Source organism: Typopeltis vanoorti, chromosome 3 (genome assembly GCF_054136105.1).
Source record: "Typopeltis vanoorti isolate ZY-2024b chromosome 3, IOZ_Tvanoo_1.0, whole genome shotgun sequence".
Taxonomy (NCBI): Eukaryota; Metazoa; Arthropoda; class Arachnida; order Uropygi; family Thelyphonidae; genus Typopeltis; species Typopeltis vanoorti.
The window spans coordinates 163,248,818-163,270,615 of NC_143551.1; the positions used below are offsets into that span (position 1 = coordinate 163,248,818).

General features: G+C 38.1%; 1 protein-coding gene across 1 annotated transcript in view; it reads left to right on the forward strand.

The window, feature by feature from the left end:
- The window catches only part of Gorab (Golgin, RAB6 interacting), a 142,655-nt gene that overhangs the window by 75,916 nt on the left and 44,941 nt on the right, over positions 1 to 21,798 (forward strand). The window contains exon 3 of the mRNA XM_090390949.1: positions 11,773 to 11,868. Coding sequence (XP_090247075.1) covers positions 11,773 to 11,868 — 96 coding nt within the window. The remainder of the gene's footprint in view (positions 1 to 11,772; positions 11,869 to 21,798) is intronic.

The following is a 21,798-nucleotide window of genomic DNA, read 5'->3' on the forward strand; positions in this document are numbered from 1 at the left end:
GAGTACAGTTTGTGGATGTATGGCATACATTTGAGGAGAGAATAGAATTATGCAGGCGTGACGGGCTGCATATAGGAGAGTGGATGTTGAAAGTAGCAGTGAATGTGTGTATGGAGATGGAGCATATTGCAGCGTGGGCAGGGAAGTTGTGACTGAGTAGATATACAAAGCGTGTTCAAAAAAAAAAAAAGAAAAAAAGACCGAAGTTTTGCTAAAGACTTTATTGCTCGTTGTACAACATTTTAAGCACTGTCCCCTTCAAAGTAGTCCCCTCTATTGGCGATACACCATTCCAGTGTTTCTTCCATTGTTGGAATGCTTCCTTGAATGCACTTTCTGTGATGGTGCGCAGTTCTCTTCTTGCATTTTCCTGAATCTCCTCTATGGTTTGGAAATGACATCCTTTCAAAGTGGTTTTAAGTTTAGAAAACAGGAAAAAGGCTTCTGGAGCTAAGTCCAGAGAATAGGGTGGATGGGGCACAATGGATGTCTGATGTTTTTCCATATAACTGCAAATGAGGAGTTGATGTGTGAACCAGCGCATTGTCATGGTGCAACATTCATGTCTGGTTTTCCCACAATTCAGGCCTTTCCTGCACACAGCATCCCTCAAACACACTAAAACTTCCTGGTACAACTCTTTGTTTACCATCTGACCACGTAGTACAAATTCATAACGGACAATGCCTTTTCAATAAAAAAAAAACACCACAACCAGCATCAACTTGATCTTCGACTGACTCATCTGTGCTTGTTTTGGCTCATACAGTCTTCTCCATATGTTTGGTTAAGCAATTATTATTATTATTACGGGTATCTCCATGGAGCCAGTAGACTCATCGTGGGAGACCCAAACTATCAAAACAATATCTATCATATCTCTTCTTGAATTCATTTACAGATGAAGAACTCACAACTGAGTCAGGCAATGCATTCCGCTCATTCACCACCCTCCAGGTGAAAAACCTCATTCTCACACCCATGTTTACCACCAGGGATAACCTCTTGTTCTTCCATCACTATCACACAGCTGAAACATTTCCCCTGCATCAATCTTATAAAAATCTTTTAGTAATTTAAATGTTTCTATCATATCCCCTCTTCTCCACTTATCAACCAACCTCTGCAATCCACAAACTCTCAATCTATCAATCTGGGGAGCATTTTTTTACATCCCTCACCAACTTAGTCACTCTCCTCATCTCCAAGGAATCCAGGTGACCAGACCTGAGCACAGTAATCCAAATGTGGAAGTATCAATGCTTTATAAAGGGGAATAATAACCTCTTTTTCTCTGAATGTTAGTGTATTCCTCAATAACCAAGTAATCTTATGCGCAATCTTGGTCACCTTAGCAATGTGTCCCCTGAACTTCATCTCCCTATCTATCAACATCCCCAAGTTCCTAGCCTCATCAATCTCTTGGAGTACCGTTTCATCAATGTAGTACACAGCTGGTAATCTTTTAATCCCAAAATGCATAACTTGACACTTTTCCACATTGAACTGACATCCATTTCCTTTTGCCCATTTTACCAGCTTATTTAAATCATCCTGCTGCAAACTCTCAACATCAGCTTGATTGCATTACCCAACTTTGCATCATCAGCAAACAACTGAATATCTCCCTTTAAGCCATTTCCTATATCATTTATGTACAAATTAAACAACAATGGCCAAAGCACAGAGCCCTGAGGCACACCACTGGTTGCCCTGCCTCATTATGGACTCTGCTCCTCCATACACCACCTTCTGGTATCTCTCCCTGAGACATTCTCCTATATCACCAGTTTAGTATCCATCCCCATCTGCTCCAATTTGCACAACAGTATTCCATGGGGTATCCTGTCAAAAGCCTTAGCAAAATCAAGAAGTACCACCGTGTAGCCATTTCCTTTGTCCAACTCAGATGTCATTCTATTATAAAAAGATAATAAATTGCTAAAGCAGGATTGACCTTTAACAAAACCATGTTGGCCCCTATAGAGTATCATATCCTGATCCACCCATTTTTGAATTTTGTCTTTAACCAACTTTTCCAATATGTTTACCACTACTCCCGAGATGGTGATTGGTCTGTAATTAACTACCGCAGTTTTAGAGCCACCTTTATGCAAAGGAACTACTTTACCTTCTTTCCACTCCCTAGGGACCATACCAGAGTTCAAACTTAAGTTAAATAACCAAGTAAGAGGCATTCACAATTCCTTTGCACATTCACGCAACACCCGAGCTGATATTCCATCTAAACCTACAGCAGTGTTTGCATTTAAATTTTGCAATATACTAAGTACCTCTGATTTCTTAACTTCAAATCTCACATTAGTTATTGCTACAGGTACAGAGATATTCTCATTTGGGTGATAGACTTTTGGAAAGTGATCACTCAGTATCTCTACTATTACATCTGAATTGGTCACCTCGATACCATCAGCATTCACTAAGGTTATCTTTCCGAAGTCATTCTTCCTTTTACTTGCCACATAGCGGAAGAACTCGTTGGGATTTCCCTTGATCTCTTTGGCTAAGGTTTTCTCATAATCTGATTTAGCTTTTCTTACTATGCTGGTAACCTTCCTAGCTTGAGCCTTGTACTGCTCATGGGTATACTGATCGCCTTTCTCCTTGTAAATTCTCAATAACATTTTCTTTTTTTGCAGATCAAGCTTGATACTGCTACTCATCCATCTAATGTCTACCTTGTTTGTCTTCCTGACCATGGGGATACAATCTGATATTGCCTTCCTCAGATACCTGCTGATTTTATCCCATGCACTGCTTAACATCTTTCTCCTGCAATATGTTCTGATATGGGACTGCTGCAAGCTCACTCCGAAGCTTGTTATAATTGCCTAACCTGTAGTTCCATATATATATATATATATATATATATATATATATATATATATACAGGGTGTTCGGGATAAATTTGACAGTTTCGTAAGGAAAAAGAAAATCTTCTTTGTATCTATTAAATTTAATGAATTGACAAAAAAACATTACAGGCAGAGTTAATTACAATACTATCAACAAGATTTACTCAAAATAACCACCATTAGCATCGATCACAGCTTCAATTCTGCTTCGGAACCTCGAACAAGCTGATGCTACAGTCTCCCTGGGAAGGGCCGCAAAAACTGTTTTAATTTTATCCATTAACTGGGCTTTTGTATTACTGGAAGTGCGATTGGTGTCTTTTTCAACTGTACCCCATACAAAATAATCCATGGGGTTAAGGTCTGGGGAGACCTTAACCCCATGGTCTCCCGAATTTATCCCGAACACCCTGTATATACAGGGTGTTCGGGATAAATTTGACATATTTATAATTAATTATATTTTTCCGTAAGTTACATGTATTAACACACACTTCTCTTCATTTAAAAGTTTGGACCCTTCTTCATTCATATACAAGATGTCAGAAAGGATGGATAGCTGGAACCCACCTGAATCATGGAAGAGAATAACTTGTATCATGATGATTCGTGCCCGCCATCAAAATAAGGATATTACGACTGCTCCCAATACTCCCTGAATACAGTAAAAACAATCAGGCATGAACTAGAGACTTGCAATGGTGACTACGAGGATGTAGCAAGAAGAAAGATCCCTAGCAGACGATCTGATTGCGTTCGTACAGCAGAATTCCTCGCAAATCTGCAGGAACAGGTGTTGAAGAACCCTGGCATTGGAATTCGGGCTTTGTTCGTGGAGTTGCTAACTGTAGTCAAGCCCTGGATAACAAGGGTAGCCAATGGTAGGCCGTATGTATGGCAGCAGGATTCGGCCCCTTGCCACACCTCTGGGAAAAGTCAAAAATGGTTGTCTGAAAATTTCTACGACTTCACCAGTCCAAATGTTTGGCCTCCAAACTCCCCAGACCTTAACCCCATGGATTATTTTGTATGGGGCGCAGTTGAAAAAGACACCAATCGCACTTCCAGTAATACAAAAGCCCAGTTAATGGATAAAATTAAAACAGTTTTTGCGGCCCTTCCCAGGGAGACTGTAGCATCAGCTTGTTCGAGGTTCCGAAGCAGAATTGAAGCTGTGATCGATGCTAATGGTGGTTATTTTGAGTAAATCTTGTTGATAGTATTGTAATTAACTCTGTCTGTAATGTTTTTTTGTCAATTCATTAAATTTAATAGATACAAAGAAGATTTTCTTTTTCCTTACGAAACTGTCAAATTTATCCCGAACACCCTGTATATATATATACAGGGTGTCAAATTTATCCTGAACACCCTGTATATATATATACAGGGTGTTCGGGATAAATTTGACAGTTTCGTAAGGAAAAAGAAAATCTTCTTTGTATCTATTAAATTTAATGAATTGACAAAAAAACATTACAGGCAGAGTTAATTACAATACTATCAACAAGATTTACTCAAAATAACCACCATTAGCATCGATCACAGCTTCAATTCTGCTTCGGAACCTCGAACAAGCTGATGCTACAGTCTCCCTGGGAAGGGCCGCAAAAACTGTTTTAATTTTATCCATTAACTGGGCTTTTGTATTACTGGAAGTGCGATTGGTGTCTTTTTCAACTGCGCCCCATACAAAATAATCCATGGGGTTAAGGTCTGGGGAGTTTGGAGGCCAAACATTTGGACTGGTGAAGTCGTAGAAATTTTCAGACAACCATTTTTGACTTTTCCCAGAGGTGTGGCAAGGGGCCGAATCCTGCTGCCATACATACGGCCTACCATTGGCTACCCGTGTTATCCAGGGCTTGACTACAGTGTTTAGCAACTCCACGTAGCCATCTGAAGTCAACCTGAGGCCCTCTTGGAAAAAATGCGGAGGCATCACATTGCCTTCAGAGGATACACATCCGAAAACCATCACAGTTTGGGGAAATTTAGTCTGCATTACACGAGGAATGTCCTTTGTACTGTATGCAAGCCATCTGTTATTCTGCGTGTTGTGTTTTTGATCCTGGCAAAAGTTTTTCTCATCGGAAAAGAACCAGATTGTTTGTGGTTCCGCAGGATGTTTCACTCTGCTTAGAAGTTTCTTCGCGTTTATCAAACATTTTTTACGGGCCTTTTCTGTAAGCAGCTGACCTTTGCGGCGCTTGTATGAGTAGTAGCGGAGGTCTTCATTGAGTGCAAGCTTCATAGTAGAGGCTGCAACATTCATTTCACGTGACAAAGCCCGAATTCCAATGCCAGGGTTCTTCAACACCTGTTCCTGCAGATTTGCGAGGAATTCTGCTGTACGAACGCAATCAGATCGTCTGCTAGGGATCTTTCTTCTTGCTACATCCTCGTAGTCACCATTGCAAGTCTCTAGTTCATGCCTGATTGTTTTTACTGTATTCAGGGAGCATTGGGCAGCAGTCGAAATATCCTTATTTTGATGGCCGGCACGAATCATCATGATACAAGTTATTCTCTTCCATGATTCAGGTGGGTTCCAGCTATCCATCCTTTCTGACATCTTGTATATGAATGAAGAAGGGTCCAACCTTTTAAATGAAGAGAAGTGTGTGTTAATACATGTAACTTACGGAAAAATATAATTAATTATAAATATGTCAAATTTATCCCGAACACCCTGTATCTCCCTTCTTAAGAGAGAAATCCACAAATTTTGCAACCTCCCAAGTCAATACCATATGATCGCTATCACCAATTGGAGGTAACGAGGACACCTTACTTATGCATATATCCTCTGAACCAGTGACCAGGTCCAACACTCTCACACCACGTCCCTTCAGTTATGTGCTGTTTCAAGTAATTATCTTGTAAATGATGTATGAATTCCATTTTCTTTTTGCCAAGTGATATTTCCTCCTTCCAACTGATATCACCATAATTAAAATCCCCCATAATAATCACTACCCTGCACTCATTTCGCTAATTTGCTGATGCATTAATTTAATATCACCCCCTATATCCCCCTGGCCTATAGCAGCAACCAACTGTATATTTGGTTGCATTGGTCACTATTTCACACCAGACCGCCTCAAATTTACTATCATTCACATGTCTGTCATCTTGATATACTACTTTCTTTGGCTGCAACTCAGCTGTCATCAGCAGTACTCCTCCCCCCCATTCTATCTTCTCTATCCTCCCTGAAAATTCTGTATCCATCACATTCAATTCCAGTGACCACATCTTCTGCTAACAGCCAAGTTTCACTAATGCCTACAACTTTTGGTGAGATTGCACTGACTAATGCCAAAAAATCTTCCCTCTTATTTCGAATGCTTCTTGCATTTGTATACAAAAATTGCAGATTCCCTTTAGTTCTTGTACCAGCTTTAGAACTGATATAAATGTCACTAATTTCAGTAGTCCCATGCCGATTTTTATCCCCTCTATTCTGCAATTTATTCCGCGAATAAGAATCAACAATTATACAATCACTGCTTAAGTTTCTCCCTCTTACACGCAACCGTTTCAATTTTAGTTTCCCTGCTCAATTACTTCAACTTGTTCAGAAAACAGTAACTTCTTCAATCGCTTATGACCTTCCATGTTCAGATGCAACCCATCTCTTGCATACAGCTGTCTTTTGCCTTCAAACACACTCCAGACATCAACAAATTCCAGACCTCTTTTTTGCACATTTTTGCAGTCATATCATTCATTATCATCACTCGTCTACTTAACTCATAATTGTCAAAACAAGGTAGCACACACACTATCTTCCCATTGACACTTTTCTTCTTCATGATATCTAATAATGTTCTTAAATCTTTTGCTACCCGATTTATACTACCACTCAGGTCATTTGTACCCACCATAACTATCATCTTTTCTGCATCATGCCCTCTCTTTATTGCTAAAGCCACTGTCTTTCTCTATTGTTCCACCAGTCAAGCACTCCTCAGGCATACCGCTCTCCATACCCTTAATCATAGAATCACCATATATTTTACCACTCATAACTTCATACAAGTACAAACAAGAGTCACTCACGGCCTCATTTTCTATGTTATTCAGCATGACTTTCCCAGTTTCATTACTCAATGCTCTTTTACTTACTCCCTCACTCTCATGACATCTCATTTCTTCTAGACCTCTTGTGCTTTCATTCTGTTGACTCTCAGTCACTCCCATACTATTTATTTCTTCATCAATCACCAAGGACACTCCCATACTTAATCCTATTCTAGTTACTTCAGCTAGAGTAATCGCCATAGTCCTAATTTCTCTATTCAACACATTTAACTCAGTTTTAATTTCCAGAACTCCCTTACCGAGCACTTCCAATTCCTCTTGCAAAAGATGAAGGTCACTTTTCATTTTCCCAAACTCCTGCCGAAGTTCATCTGCTACGGTCTCGACATCTGCTTCCATTCCTAATTGCTCCAGCCTAACACTTCTCACATACGTCAACATTTTCATTCTTCTCGTTTAGCCAAACAGTCCACAGATCCTTCACATTCCTCAGCGCATACATATAACAGTTTCCACAACGCATCCACTGCAAAAAATCCAGTGCTGAGCCAGACTTTCGTATAGAAGTCTTCTGAGCTGCTGACGTATGTCTCTTGTTGGACGCCATCTTTAGTCACTATAGTAGTGAAACAAACAGCAACGAAAACACAATATATACAACAAAGTTCCAAACGATAACACCACTGAAGGACACTTGTATCCAAACGAAGCACAGCTGCAGCACAATTTGAGACAAAAAGGCACACTATACTTTAATTTAAAATCAGTTACATGTTTTCCAGCACAACTCAACACTACCGCCATGTTCACTAATGACTAGTGCCACTTTCAATTGAAATACCTCTGTAAAATTATTACCAAGTTAGTAGCAAAATTTCACACACACATACGCACGCACACACGTTCTTCAAGCTCTTTCATTGTCACTTTGTCACTAATCTGACAAATAGCTTGTAAACGTGCTCACTTTAGCGGATGTAACTCGACGAATAATGCTCTTAGCAGAACGTGGCAAATGACAGTTTGTTGCTAGGTGTGCTTAGTAGCCAGAGCACACTCTCTGTACTGTGGCTGCTATCTTGGTATGGTATTTAAAAAGTTCGGTCATTTTTTGAACATGCCTCATATGTGGTAAGTGGCACGGGCAGGTGTGGTGGGGAAAAACACAACTAGCCAGTGGCTTGGACAGGACTGGTTATAGACCTAAAAATGAGCTGTTTTGTTTGTTTGCAAATGCCAGAAGTATCAGAAATAATGGAGATGAAATGGTTTCATTGATTGAGTTTATTACCTCAAAATCATTGGAATAAGTGAAACATGGTTGAATGAAGACGATATCCTAATGGAAATGGAAGGATATAGTATTTTTTTGCTAGGATAGAAAAGAGAAGTAGGGAGGGGGAAATGCTAATGATGATAGCAGGGGAATTATGTCTACATCGGGTAGACATGAAAGAGGGGGAAACAGTGGGAATAGTTATGAGGCAGTGTGGTGTAAAGTTGAGGTTGACAAGATGACATATTTAGTTGGATGTTGCTATAGACCAGGGAATGTGGAGGGTGGTAATGAAGAAATGTATAAACGACTTGGATTAGTGAACAAATAAAGAGTAATTATTGTGGGTGATTTTAATTATGGCAGTATAAATTGGAATGAAGAGATGGCACTTGGAAATAAGGAAAATGAATTTTTCGAGTTCTTGAGAGATAACTATCTCAGGCAGCATGTAAAAGAAAGTATGCAAAGATCGAGAGTTTTAGATCTGGTCATTTCATCCGAGGATGTAATTGTGAGTGGGGTTTCACACTTTCCTCCAGTTGGTGAGCGTGATCATGAAATGATCACCTGGGTTGTGGCTAGCCATGCAGACAGGAAAGGATATATGTGGCATTATGCCAAGGATGATTATGCCAAACTTAGAAGATAGTTTGGATCTATAGCATGGAATGAGTCGAGGGTAAGGAAATAAATGCTGCTTGGTAACTGAAAAGAAATACATAACCCCATCAATGTGTGAATGTATTCTGAAGGCCAAAAGGCTGAATAAGATAGGTGTAAAATGGATGAATGAAAGCATGAAATATGAAAGAAGGCACTTTGGAGATAGTACAAGATGAATAATGGTAATCAGTTACATGAAGAGTATAAAGAACAAGCCAGAAGAGTGACTCAGTTAGTAAGGAAAACAAAAGTGCAATATGAGCAGAAATTGACAAATCAGGTGAAGAAAAACCCTAGAGAGTTAAAGATACCAAGATATTATATACTTGGTTTAATCCTTTATCCAAGTGTAAGTAAGCAAACAAAGTTTGCACCTGAGGTATTTTCAGGACTGGGGCAACTTGTGGTAAAGGTGGTATGACTTCACATTACTTGCCTTAGTATCCCATAATGCAAAGCACATCTCCTTGTTGACTTGTATAATGCTTTGCATTATGGGAAGGGTCACTACCCAGACTGGTTTCGACCTTTATTGAGGTCTCATCAGTGGGAGCCAGACCCAGAGGTGATAACAAGGTTGAAGTAATGCAGAAGTCATATTTTTCATATACAAGTTGCCGAAATTTGTCATACCTTATTATTTTAATACTCTGGATTAGAGATAGTTGTTGAAAGTTTTTCCACTTGGTTATACTATAAAACAAAGTTTGCGCCTGAAAATGCTTCAGGCTTAAACTTTGTTTGCTTACACTTGGATAAAGGATTAAACAAAATATATAATTTCTTGGTATCTTTAATTTATTGTATAACCAAGGAAAAATTTTCAACAAAACCTAGTGTTTTTTTTAGATATATTGCAAGTAGAAGGAGGAATGATTATGGTAAGATGGTGTTAATGGATGAAAATGATAGAATGGTAACTGCTGCAGGTATTCAGTGATCAATTTATAAGGGTGTTTCATCCTGATCAGAGTGGAATAATGAGGAATGTAAGTGTAGAGGAGAGGATGGCTTAATTGTGAGTGATTAGGAGGTATTTGAGGAAATAAATAACCTTAATGTCAATAAGACGATAGAATTTGATGACATATCACTGCACATCTTAAGGGAATTGGCAGTAGCATTGGCATGCCTATATAAGAAGAATCTTACAACAGCAAAGATTTCAAGAGGGTGGAAAAAAGGTAAAATTGTTCCGCTGAATAAAGGTGATGATAAGGATGTGGCTTCAAATTATAGGCCAATCTGTATATCTGGAATTGTGGAAAGTACTAGAGATAACAACAGTATTCTCTGTGGTTATCAGCATGGCTTTGTTAAAGAGAGATCATGTTTTACTAACTTATGTACTATAATAAGGTGACAAATACCTTGGACAGGGGAGATGCATTTACAGTGGTATACTTGAATTTTGCAAAAGTTTTTGATAGACTGCTACAAAACAAGCTGTTAAATAAATTGAAACAGATGGGATTGGACTTCTGAGTTGAATCAGTGACTGGCTGTCAGATAGATATCAGAAAGTTGTGTATTGGGGTGCAGTATCCCAAAAAAGGAAAGTCACTAGTGGTGTACTGCAGGAGTCAGTTTTGGCACCATTGTTGTTCATTTTATATATTAATAATATTGGGATTGGTTTAACTAGTGATATGCAGCTGTTTGCAGATTATGCAAAATTGGGGAGAGCAATGCAGAGTCAAGCAGATGTTGTGGCTCTACAGGAGTACTTGAACAGATTGCATGAATGGGCAAGTAAGTGGTTCAATTCAATTCAGTTCAATGTTGCATAGTGTAATGTTTTGAAATTCGATAAACAATGATGGGATGCAAAGTATACACTTGGTGGGGAAACTTTAAAGGAGGTAGAGAGATGAGAGGTCTGGGAGTGGTGGTGGTGGAAAAGGACATGAAATTCAGGAACCACATTGCAAATTTTGTGAAAACGTCGGATCCGATGGTGGCGATGATGTGGAGGACCCTGACATGCAGAAATAAAGAGGTTATGATGCCATCGTATAAAGACTTGATCAGGCCTCATATGGATTATTGTGCAGAGATTTGGTTGCTGGATTTTTATGGTGACAAGGATATGTTAGAAAGGGTCCACAGAAGATTCACAGAGTTGGTCAGTGGCCTTTGGAATGTGGAGTACGAGGACAGATTGAGAGAATGTAAATTGCAAAGCCCTGTGAATAGGAGGAGGGGTATATGATTGAGTTAGTATCAGGTTGACATGGAAGAGACTTTTCAGAGAATTGTGGAGTGGGGGTATATAACAAGAGGCCATCACTGGGAAATGTATAAGCAGGGTGTGAGCAGGGGAGTGAGGAGTAGGTTCTTGGCATGGAGAGTGGTTGGTGAGTGGAATGCATTGCCTGAGTGTGTTGTCAATGTAAACACACTGAATCAGTTTAAGGCATGGTTCAATGAGCATTGTGTGCAATAGTGTCTGCCTCCCATGATGATATTTTACATACTCTCATTTTAATTTTTATATATATATATCAATCCCACACTTCTTTAAACAGGCTTGTAAATTATGAAAAATCATGTCAAAAAGTACAGGTTGCAGTTATTCACTTTGTTTTCATACATTTATACACACAAAAGAAACCAGATACAGCTGTATAATTGTATATCAGTAGAAATCACTGAATTAAGGCTTTAAAAATTTAAATATTTGGTTACTTGGGTCATTGTTATGACTTAAAAGTAGCCTTCCTGTCATACAATAACTCTGTCTTTTCATAAAAATATCATTGCACCCTTTAAACTTATAACACTAAATGTTCAGTATATTATAACCATAAGGAAGAAACATTATTATAAGAGCCCTTTTGATAATTAATAATAAACATTGTTTTTGTTTTAAATTTTTTGTGCTCATTTTTTAAAAATTATATATAGGCTAAATACACTTTATGAGTTTGAGCAAAGACAGAAACAAATGAAAGAAGAAAATGCCAAACGCAAATCCCTTCTAGCAAAAGCTATTGCAGAAAGGTATGTTTCTGAAAATTATGAAGTTAGTATTATGTTATTTTATTTTATTTTTTTTAACATGGTCCCATATATTTTTAGTAAACCTTGCTGGATATCAGAAAATTGAAACATTTTCTAGCCTCATTTTTTTTTCATTGCTTCATAAGAAAAGAAACTGAGAAAAAATTTTCCTTATTCTTTGTCTAATGTCATAATTTGTGCCAAATAGAAATTTGCTGTTTTTGAAAATGTATTAAATCATATAACTTAAAATTATAAATATACATATAGTTTTGCTGTCTTCTATATGAAAATTTTCTTATTATTACTAATAAATCCCATCATAGGCCATATGCTCACATCTGAAAATCAACCAGACCTAATAGGCGTAGAGCCTGTGTAGCTCAGTAGAAGTGGTGTTTGCCCTCTTCAGTGCTAATAAAGCACTCAATGAAGGAGCTCATCAGTTCGATTCTAGTCACTTGCAAGAGGATTTTTTCTAAGCCTTTTTGCTGGCTTGGTTGGCCGAGTGGTTAGCATATCTGCTCTCCATCCAAAAGGCTGTGGGTTGAAATCCCACCATGGGCATGGATGTTTGTGATTGCCTGTGAAGATACTAGTGGTGGTAGGCAGTAGATGGTGACAGAGACGGAGAGAAGTAGAGTAGGTGCCCTCCCTCGATGAGTCTTTGGACTCCCTGGAGGTGTCGCATAATAATAATAATAATTAAATGGAATAATATAATAAAATGAATACATATTATTATTATTATAATCTGGTATGGATGCTTGGATGTTGACTATCATTCATGTTTATGTTTTGTGGGGAAAAGCAGATGTGTAAAGCTCTAATAATTAACTAACTAAACTTATTTATTTAGCTAATTAGATTACTAAACCAATATTTTGCCTTGGTCATGAAGGCATCTTCATGGGCATAAAGCAATATATTGAGCATATGCATGCAGGCATACTTAACTAGTGTGCCTTCATGGATGTGCCTTTCTGCTATGAAGGCAAACACAGACTGATTGTAGAAGTGGGCTCCTATGGTCTTCACTGTGTGCAATGATGGACATTCACTGATGGTCTCAAAATGATGGTATCCTAGATTTTTGTGAAAGTTATTATGCAGCCAAATTTGTTTAAGTCTGTGGAATGTTGTTGTGGTGTGGCAGATTCCAGAAATAGTCTAATTTTAATCTATTTTTGTATAGGAGGGGATTCCCCCCCCCTTTTTTTTTGGATCCAGTGATCTGTATCTATGTTATGATATGCCACCCTAGAACAACTGTAGTGTGGTGTAGATGAAGGATATATTCTGTCTTCTAGACAGATTTAAAAGTTCTTCCTGTTTATATGAAGTATTTGAACTCGTGGGAACAAGGAATACTGTACATCCCAGTATGGTTCAGGTGGTGGAGAGGATCTTTAGGTGAGACGATAACAGTAGCTAATTTTTGGCAAGGCCTGAAGTTTTTTTTTTTTTTCCACTAAACATCAACATGAATATCACATAGGAAGTGAATATTAGATCCAACATTATTTCAAAGCCAAATGTTTCATAATCTGAGAGCTTACAAAAATACATCGGAGTTGCTTTAATTTGCACTACTTAAAAGGCATGAGTGCTCTTCAGGTTTCCATATATTCACCTTTTATTAGTGCATTTTTTTAAGGTTTCACTGGCCTAACAGCTGTTTTGAACTAGTTGGTTCTATTTCAGAGACCAGGTAAAAACCTTAAGAGAGCAAAAACTCTCATTCAGTACTAAGGAAATCAAATATCAGAGAAATGTATTTTGGAATATTTAAAAGTAATTTATTACTTAAAAGACATTTCTTTTAAGTAGTGCAAGCTAAGGTGAATCCAATGCCGAGGATTGCATTCTCATAAGCTCTCAGGTGAATTTTACAAAACTCATAGTTTCTGCAAACATTTGGCTCTGAAATAATGTTGGATCTAATATTCACTTTGCTTATGTAATTTTACATCACCAAAATGAAGCCATATGGCTCTTTCTTTAGTAATTGTTTTTATGCACTGATCAAGAGTTCACTTACGAAAAATGCATTTCTCCGACATTTGATTTCCTTAGTACTGAATAAGAGTTTTTGCTTTCTTAAGGTTTTTGCCTGGTCTCTGAAGAGAACCAACCAGTTCAAAACAGCTGGCAGGCCAGTGAAATCTTAAAAAAATGCTCTAATAAAAGGTGAATATATGGAAGCCTGAACAGCATTCTTGTCTTTTAAGTAGTGCAAGTTAAGGCAACGCTGATGTATTCTTGTAAGCTCTCAGGTCAATTTTCTGAAACTTTCATAGTTTCTACAAACATTCGGCTTTGAAATAATGTTGGATCTATTATCCACTTTGCCTATGTAATTTTACATCACCAAAAAATTAAGCCGTGTGGCTCTTTCTTTAGTAAACATGAATATTATTATTACAAGAGACCTCCAGAGAGTCAGAGACTAATAAAGAGAGTGCGCACATCACTCGCACCACATGCATACATTCTCTTAAATTCATTCACATTACTTGCACTTGCCACTTCCAAAGGCAAGCCATTCCAAGCATACATGCTCTATGAGAGAAAATTCTACTAAAATCTAATAAACATCTGCTCTCCACAAATTTTCAATCTGTTCTCATGTGCATCTATTAGTTCTTGATATCATCTATAATAGTCGCATTGCACCCTGCACTACCCTTGAAACCAGCAGACAAGATCTGTGCACAGTAATCCAGATAAGGTCATACCAAAACCTTGGAAATGGGCAAAACAACTTTCTTATTCCTTACATGTCAGTGTTTCAACATTGTAGATATCCTCTGAGTTGTATATGCAATCTTTGCTTATGCAGCCCTTAATTTCAGCTTCCCATATACTAAAATGCCAAGATACCTAATCTAATCTAATCAGTTACTTTTAGCATAATCCTGTCAGTATAATATGCCATTCAATATCTCATCACACTAAATTGCATAACTTTACATTTACTAACATTGAACTGAGAGCCATTTTCATATGCCTACACTTCCAGCCTGTTCAAATTATTCTGCATCTATTGCATGTTAGTTGCAGTCCTGATTACCCTACCTATGTTTGCATTGTCAGCAGTTATCTATAGTCTCCTACAAAATCTTTCCCAATATCTTTAAAGTAGAGATTGAATAACAATGGACCAAGGCTTGATCTCTGGAGTATCTTAAATCTTGCAGACTTTTTCTGCAAGATTTCTGCACACACTTTCTTTTAGCTTCTGATCTGACATCATGTCAGCCCATATTGTGGAATTCTTACTTAGTTTTTGCAGCAGCTTCTTAATTAACTCAGTTGCTATAGAAGTGGCATTGAGCACTATTGCTGCATACCAGGTTGATAGCTTTTAGAAAATTGGGCACTTATTAGTCGAACACACTCACATACCATCCACATTTAGCAGAGTTATTCTTTCACATTTGTTCTTCTTCTTTTTTTTTTTTTTTTACTTGTTGCATAATGATAGAATTCTTTAGCGTTGTCTTTAATTTGCAGAATCTCTTTCTTTTTATACTCGCATTTAGGTTTCGATACAGCCTGTACAATGATTATAACTCATTCATGTATTTTTCTTACTACTTCCCATGCACTGCTGATATCCTTCCTATCTAGCAACTGATACCATGGCACTGAATCTAGTATTCTTCTTGGATATGATTTATTGCTTTGTAGTTTGGCATGTCACCTTTTCTGAATGGAACATTCATATACATAGCCACTTCCAGGTAAGTATGATCACTATCATCAAGTGGAGGCAGAACAGTCATGTCTTTAGCTGAAATCCTCTTGACACTATAATCAACTTGAATACTCTTTGACTTTTAGTTCCTTCTGTCACATGCTGTTAAGGAAGTTATCTCACAACAACTCGGTAAATTTGGCTTCATTCTTTTCATGAGATTTCACTGCTACCCAATGTTCGAAAAAATGTTTAGTACCTAGTAGGTTTATTTGCTGATGTATTTCATCTTCATCAGCAACTGATCCATTAGTTCTAACAACACCCCACTACGTATTTGATCTTGTTAGATCCCACCTCACATGAGATGGCTTTAAACTTTAAGGTAGCAATTTTACTGCTACAATTTTTTACAGGAGCAATTTTACTGCTACATGTAAAATTGCTACCAGTATTGTAATCATAGCTTTGAGTCTTAACTGGACTCAAATCATCTGATATTGTCACACTCCCTGCTCTCCTAGCTTGTCCATCCTTCTTACAAATACTGTTCGGTTTACACTTGATATTAGTTAGTGTATCTGGCTCTGATAGTGAGATCTCACTAATGTCAGTATTTTTAAGCCACAATGTATTCACCAAGGCGACAAACTCAACCCCTTTGTTCACTCCTGACATTTGTGTACAGACATAATAAGTTACCTCCATGCATTTCATATTATGTATAGTTTCCTCAATATTTGTGGGGGACACATTCCAAGACTTACTGCAAATAGCAAAAATCTTGAAATAATTGATGCCCCCCCCACCCCAGTTACTCACCTCTCAGAAAACACATTGTTTCTTAAGTAAATGTACATCCAGCTGTCACTGTTCAATAAAAGTTCAGGTTTCTGGAATAGTAAAGCATAGTGGATTTGATTATATCATCTCCTGTATTTGAACAAATTAAAGTTTCACTCTATCTTGCTTGATATCCTAGCATCTATTTTTCTTCTTGGGTAACATAGAACCTGTTAGTCATTCTCTTCCTGCAAAGCCCAGACTCACTTGCATTAAAGACTTGCTCTCACATGTACCCCTTCTCAGTTGTTTTGCAAAATTCTTCAGGAAAAAATTGTTGTTGCTGCTGCTTAGTTATAGAATATTAGATGGATAAGAGGATGGCTGACTGACAGGTATCAAAAAAGTGGTATGGGGGATGCGAGTCTGCAAGATTTAAGGATCACATTATAGGACCTCTACGGATTTGCATAAGCCTGACTTAGTGATTAAAAGAGATGGTGACATTTGGGTAGTTGATGCCCAGGTGGTGGGAACAGGGCACCCACTAGCCTATAGCCATAATAATAAGGTAAACTATTATAAGAATGCTGAAACGAACGTTCACAGGTAAAGAAAAGGATGTTATTTTTCCTCTTTACAAGGCCTTGATAAGATCTCACTTGGACACTATTGTGTGCAGGTCTAGTCTCCTGGTTTCTGTTGTGATTTTGATATATTGGAGAGAGTACAAAGGAGGGTGTTAAAAATGATATCAGGATTGGATAATACTAAGTATGAAGACAGATTGAGAATTTGTAGACTGCAGACAGGAGAAAGAGGGGAGATATGATTGAGATTTACAAACTTTGAAAGGGTCATACAGGATTTCAATTGATGAAATTTTTCAATTTATGGAGGATGGGGTGGAGAAAGGGCAACCACTAAAAAGTGGGCGAGGACTAGATTTTTTCTCTCAAAGGGTGGGGCGTGATCGGAATGGATTGCCACTGGATGTTGTGAGTGCAAGCAATGCGAATGAATTCAAGAATAAGTATGATAGCTGGTGTGTGTGTGTGTGTGTGTGTGTGTGTGTGTGTGTGTGTGTAGTATGTGGCCTCCCTGGAGGTCTCTCTTATTAATAATAACGTCGAATAGAGTTGGAGTTAACCACACCTGTCTTTCACCTTGATTAATTTCTATCTCATTTGTTAATTTATTACTTAATTTGCAACTTTTTGTCTTTATATAAACCATGTATAGCTTGTACTAAATGTAATGGACATCATTGCTTTTTTCATTATACTCCATAATTTTTCTCTATGTATTTTATCAAAAGCTTTCTCATACTCTATATAGGCCAAATGAGTCTCGAAATTCTTATATTTTTTTTTCAATGATTTGTTTGAAAATACAAATATTGTCTGTACATGATCTTCCATATCTGAAACCATTTTGTTCTTCTGAGAATAAATTGTTTGCAATATATATCCAAGTCTTTTATTCAAAATTTTAGTGTATATTTTGTAACCTGTATTTAATAAGCTTATTCTAGTAGCAAGGCTTATACGTTGGTCAGACATAACTGGTAATTAGTTTACGGAATTAACAATGCATATAAAGTATATTAATTAAAGATAACTTTAATGAATAACTTCTATATTTCGGCAATGTCACATTGCCATCTTCAGGAACATAAAGATATGGTATGTGCACGCAGGCACTAACACAAAGCAAATGAGGAAGAAAGCAAGAAACTAATATTGTTCCTAAAGTCCTAATGGTGCCCTCTTGCAGGCTAATTTGGTAGTCTTGGCAGTTGGGCTGAAGTTCTCATAATGTAAGTCTCCCAAATTTGGGGTAGTTTCATGCACCCAAATTTGTTGAGGTTAGGAACGTTTTTCAGAGCTGCTGAAGATTCTTTGAATAATCTTTCGTATTTAAACTTGCTGCGATGAATTTTTTTTTTTTCTTCCAACGAATTTTATGGTGGGTATCTAAGGCATGGTCTGCCAGCCCAGAGCGGCTTTACTGGTGAAACCGGATGTAGTCTTGGTGTTCTGAAATCCTGATATTTGTTGTTCTGCCTGTTTAGCCAAAGTAGGACAATTTGCAGCTGCAAGGGACCTGGTATACACCAGGTAGGTCTAGGGGAAGTAGTTGGTCTTTGGTAGAGCAGATAAGGGATGCCAACTTTTTATATGGTCTGTAACAGGAAGTAAGGTCATATTTTTTTGAGGATATTGGTTATTTTCTCAGAGGTGCCCTGGATGTAGGAGATGGTGATAGACGGTGTAATCTTTATTGTGGAGGAGGGGGAGGGGGGTTGTGGTTTACTGGTTTTAGTATTTTTTGGATTTTTTTGGGGTTATAGCCACTGGCTAAGAAAGTGTTGAGGATGTGGTTTAGTTCAGTAGTTAGGGCCTTGTCATCTGAGCAGATTAATTTTGCCCTGTTATATAGTGTTTTTATAACCCCGTATTGTTGTGGGGAGGGGGGAATTGCTGGTGAATGTATCTGCCAGTATGGGTGGGTTTTCTGTGAACAGAGAAAACCAAAGATCCATCAAGCTGGCGGGTGATTAAAGTGTCTAGGAAGGGGAGGGTGTTGTTTTCTTCTTTTTCTAAGGTGAACTGGACTCTGGGGTATTGGTTGTTTAAGTGTGTTAGGAAGGAATGGAGTGTGTCTGAGCCATGTGGCCAAATAGCAAACACATCATCCACATAACGAAGCCAAATAGTGGGTTTTTGTGGGGCGGAGTTTAAGGCTTTCTCTTCAAATGTCTCCATAAAGAAATTGGCCAAGGGTGGGGAAAGCGGTGACCCCATGGCTGTCCCCTCTATCTGTTTGTAGAACTTTCCTTGCCAAACGAAATAGCCTGAGTTCATTGTGAACTGAAAAAGGGCTGAGATATTGGGAGGAAACTTGGCTTGGATGAGCTCTAGGGTTTCTTTGAGTGGGACATTAGTGAATAGGGAGGAGACGTCAAAATTGACCATTATGTCAGTGTGTTGGAGTGTGAGGTTTTCTATACTGGCTTTAAAGTGGGCTGAGTTTTTTTATGTGTGATGGTGTGTTGCCAGTGTAGTGTGTGAGCGTTTTGGCTAAATGTTTGGCTAATTTATATGTGGGGGAATCAATGCAATCCACTATGGGACGCAATGGCACATTTTGTTTATGTATTTTTGGGAGTCCATATAATCGGGGGGGGTCTAGAGTTATAAGGTTTTAGTTTGTTGGTGACTTCCACAGGCCAAGAAGTGACCTTCTTAAGGAGTCTGTGGAGAGTTCTAATCTGAGAGCTGGTCGGATTATATTCAATGGGGAGGTAAGTCGTACGGTCTAGTACTAAAGCAGTTAGCTTACCTTTGTAGTCTTTTTGATTGAGCACCACAGTGGCGTTTCCCTTATCCGCCTTGGTGATTACTATTTTTTTGTTGTTTTTCAATTCCTATAGGGCTGCATATTCGTTTTTGGATAAGTTGGTTTTTGGAGGTTTGGCTTTTGTGAGAACACCGACTACATCCAGTCTAACGTTGTTGGCGATATGGTTAGGCAGGTTGCGAATCCCACGTTCTATCTGGATCATGATTTCTTCGGCAGGTATTATTTTTGGAGCTAATGCGAAATTGTGACCACGTGAGAGTGTGGTGAGTGCTTCAGGCTTTAAAACTGCCGATGAGAGGTTGACTACAGTGTTGAGGGGTGGCTGTGGTAAGGAAGTAGAATTCTTTGTCAGGTTTTCGTATTTTTTCGAATTCTTTTTTTGCCAATGTGCATGAGACGTCATAAAGTATCGACCATAGATCTCGGCCGAGTGTATCCGAAAGCTCTTCCTCTATCGCCCATAAGGTTTTGTTTTCGTTGGCAAGGAGAACGCGCGTCGCAGTAATTTGTTCTCTTAACAGGGCGAAGCTAGTGCGATTATAAATGCGCAGAGCTTTCTCGGAAGTAAAGCGGTGCTTCAATTTAACACAATTAGGGATCACTTTGTTATCCCGGCAGCATTTTAGGAACGTCAGACGATTTATTTGCCTCGATATCTTCAACCTCAATTTTCCGTATTGACGGGCCTTTCGTGCGATAGCATCTCCGTGGATGATCACGATTCTAGTAGCAAGGCTTATACGTTGGTCAGACATAACTGCTAATTAGTTTACGGAATTAACAACGCATATAAAGTATATTAATTAAAGATAACTTTAATGAATAACTTCTATATTTTGGCAACGTCACATTGCCATCTTCAGGAACATAAAGATGTATGTGCACGCAGGCACTAACACAAAGCAAATGAGGAAGAAAGCAAGAAACTAATATTGTTCCTAAAGTCCTAATGGTGCCCTCTTGCGGGCTAATTTGGTAGTCTTGGCAGTTGGGCTGAAGTTCTCATAATGAAAGTCTCCCAAATTTGGGGCAGTTTCATGCACCCAAATTTGTTGAGGTTAGGAACGTTTTTTAGAGCTGCTGAAGATTCTTTGATAATATAGAAGTTATTCATTAAAGTTATCTTTAATTAATATACTTTATATGCGTTGTTAATTCCGTAAACTAATTACCAAATAAGCTTATTCTTCTGTAATTTCCATAATCATCTTTGTCTCCTTTCTTTAATAGATATAACTTAGCTTGTAACTAATCTGATGGAACTTCACATTTCCTTGAGTAGCTATTTAAGAATTTTTTATGTAAATATTCTCAACGATGCTTCCAAAAGCTTGGTATTTATACCATCTCCTATTCCCTCAGCCATAGTGCTGGTGTGGGTAGTTATATATGCTATCATACTAGATAGATGATTATAAAGCAAGGTGGTTTCCCATTGCCTTACTTATATTTTATAACTGTAGCCATGTGTTTTCACGGGACTAGTTTGCCTGTTTTGAGGGATGAAAAACCCAAGTAACCTGGTTTTACCTTTCTTTCGTTTCTACTGTAGGTGACTTTGTAGGCATCGCCCACAAAGTATTCCTGGTGAGATTTTTACAGGGTAGTTCACCATCGCTTTCCCCAACCCCCTGATTTTATCCAGGCTCAGGACCGGCATATGGCTGGGACATATTCATGACTATAATCCATGTGTGTTCACAGGGCCGATTTGCCTGTTCTGGGGGGACGAAAAACCCGAGTTTCTGGGGGGAAAAAATCCCGTGTCTCCATATGAGACCAACTAACTCACCTTTTGTTAAAAGAGACCAGATAAAGATTCCTTATGTCATAGACAAGAATCGAACCCAGGTCTTTCCAACCAAAGGGCTTCGTCTATACTGACTTGAGCTACAAGGCTCCTTATACCATATAACCCAGTTGATTCTCTATTTTTTTTTTTTTTTGTTCCTTTTAGTTCTTCCTATCTAATTGTTCTATATCAATACTGATTTCTTCAATTTTATATTCTGTTGATAAATTGGGGGCATATAATACATTCTTACAATGGTCTACCAATTTTTTCTCTTGTTTGATTTCTT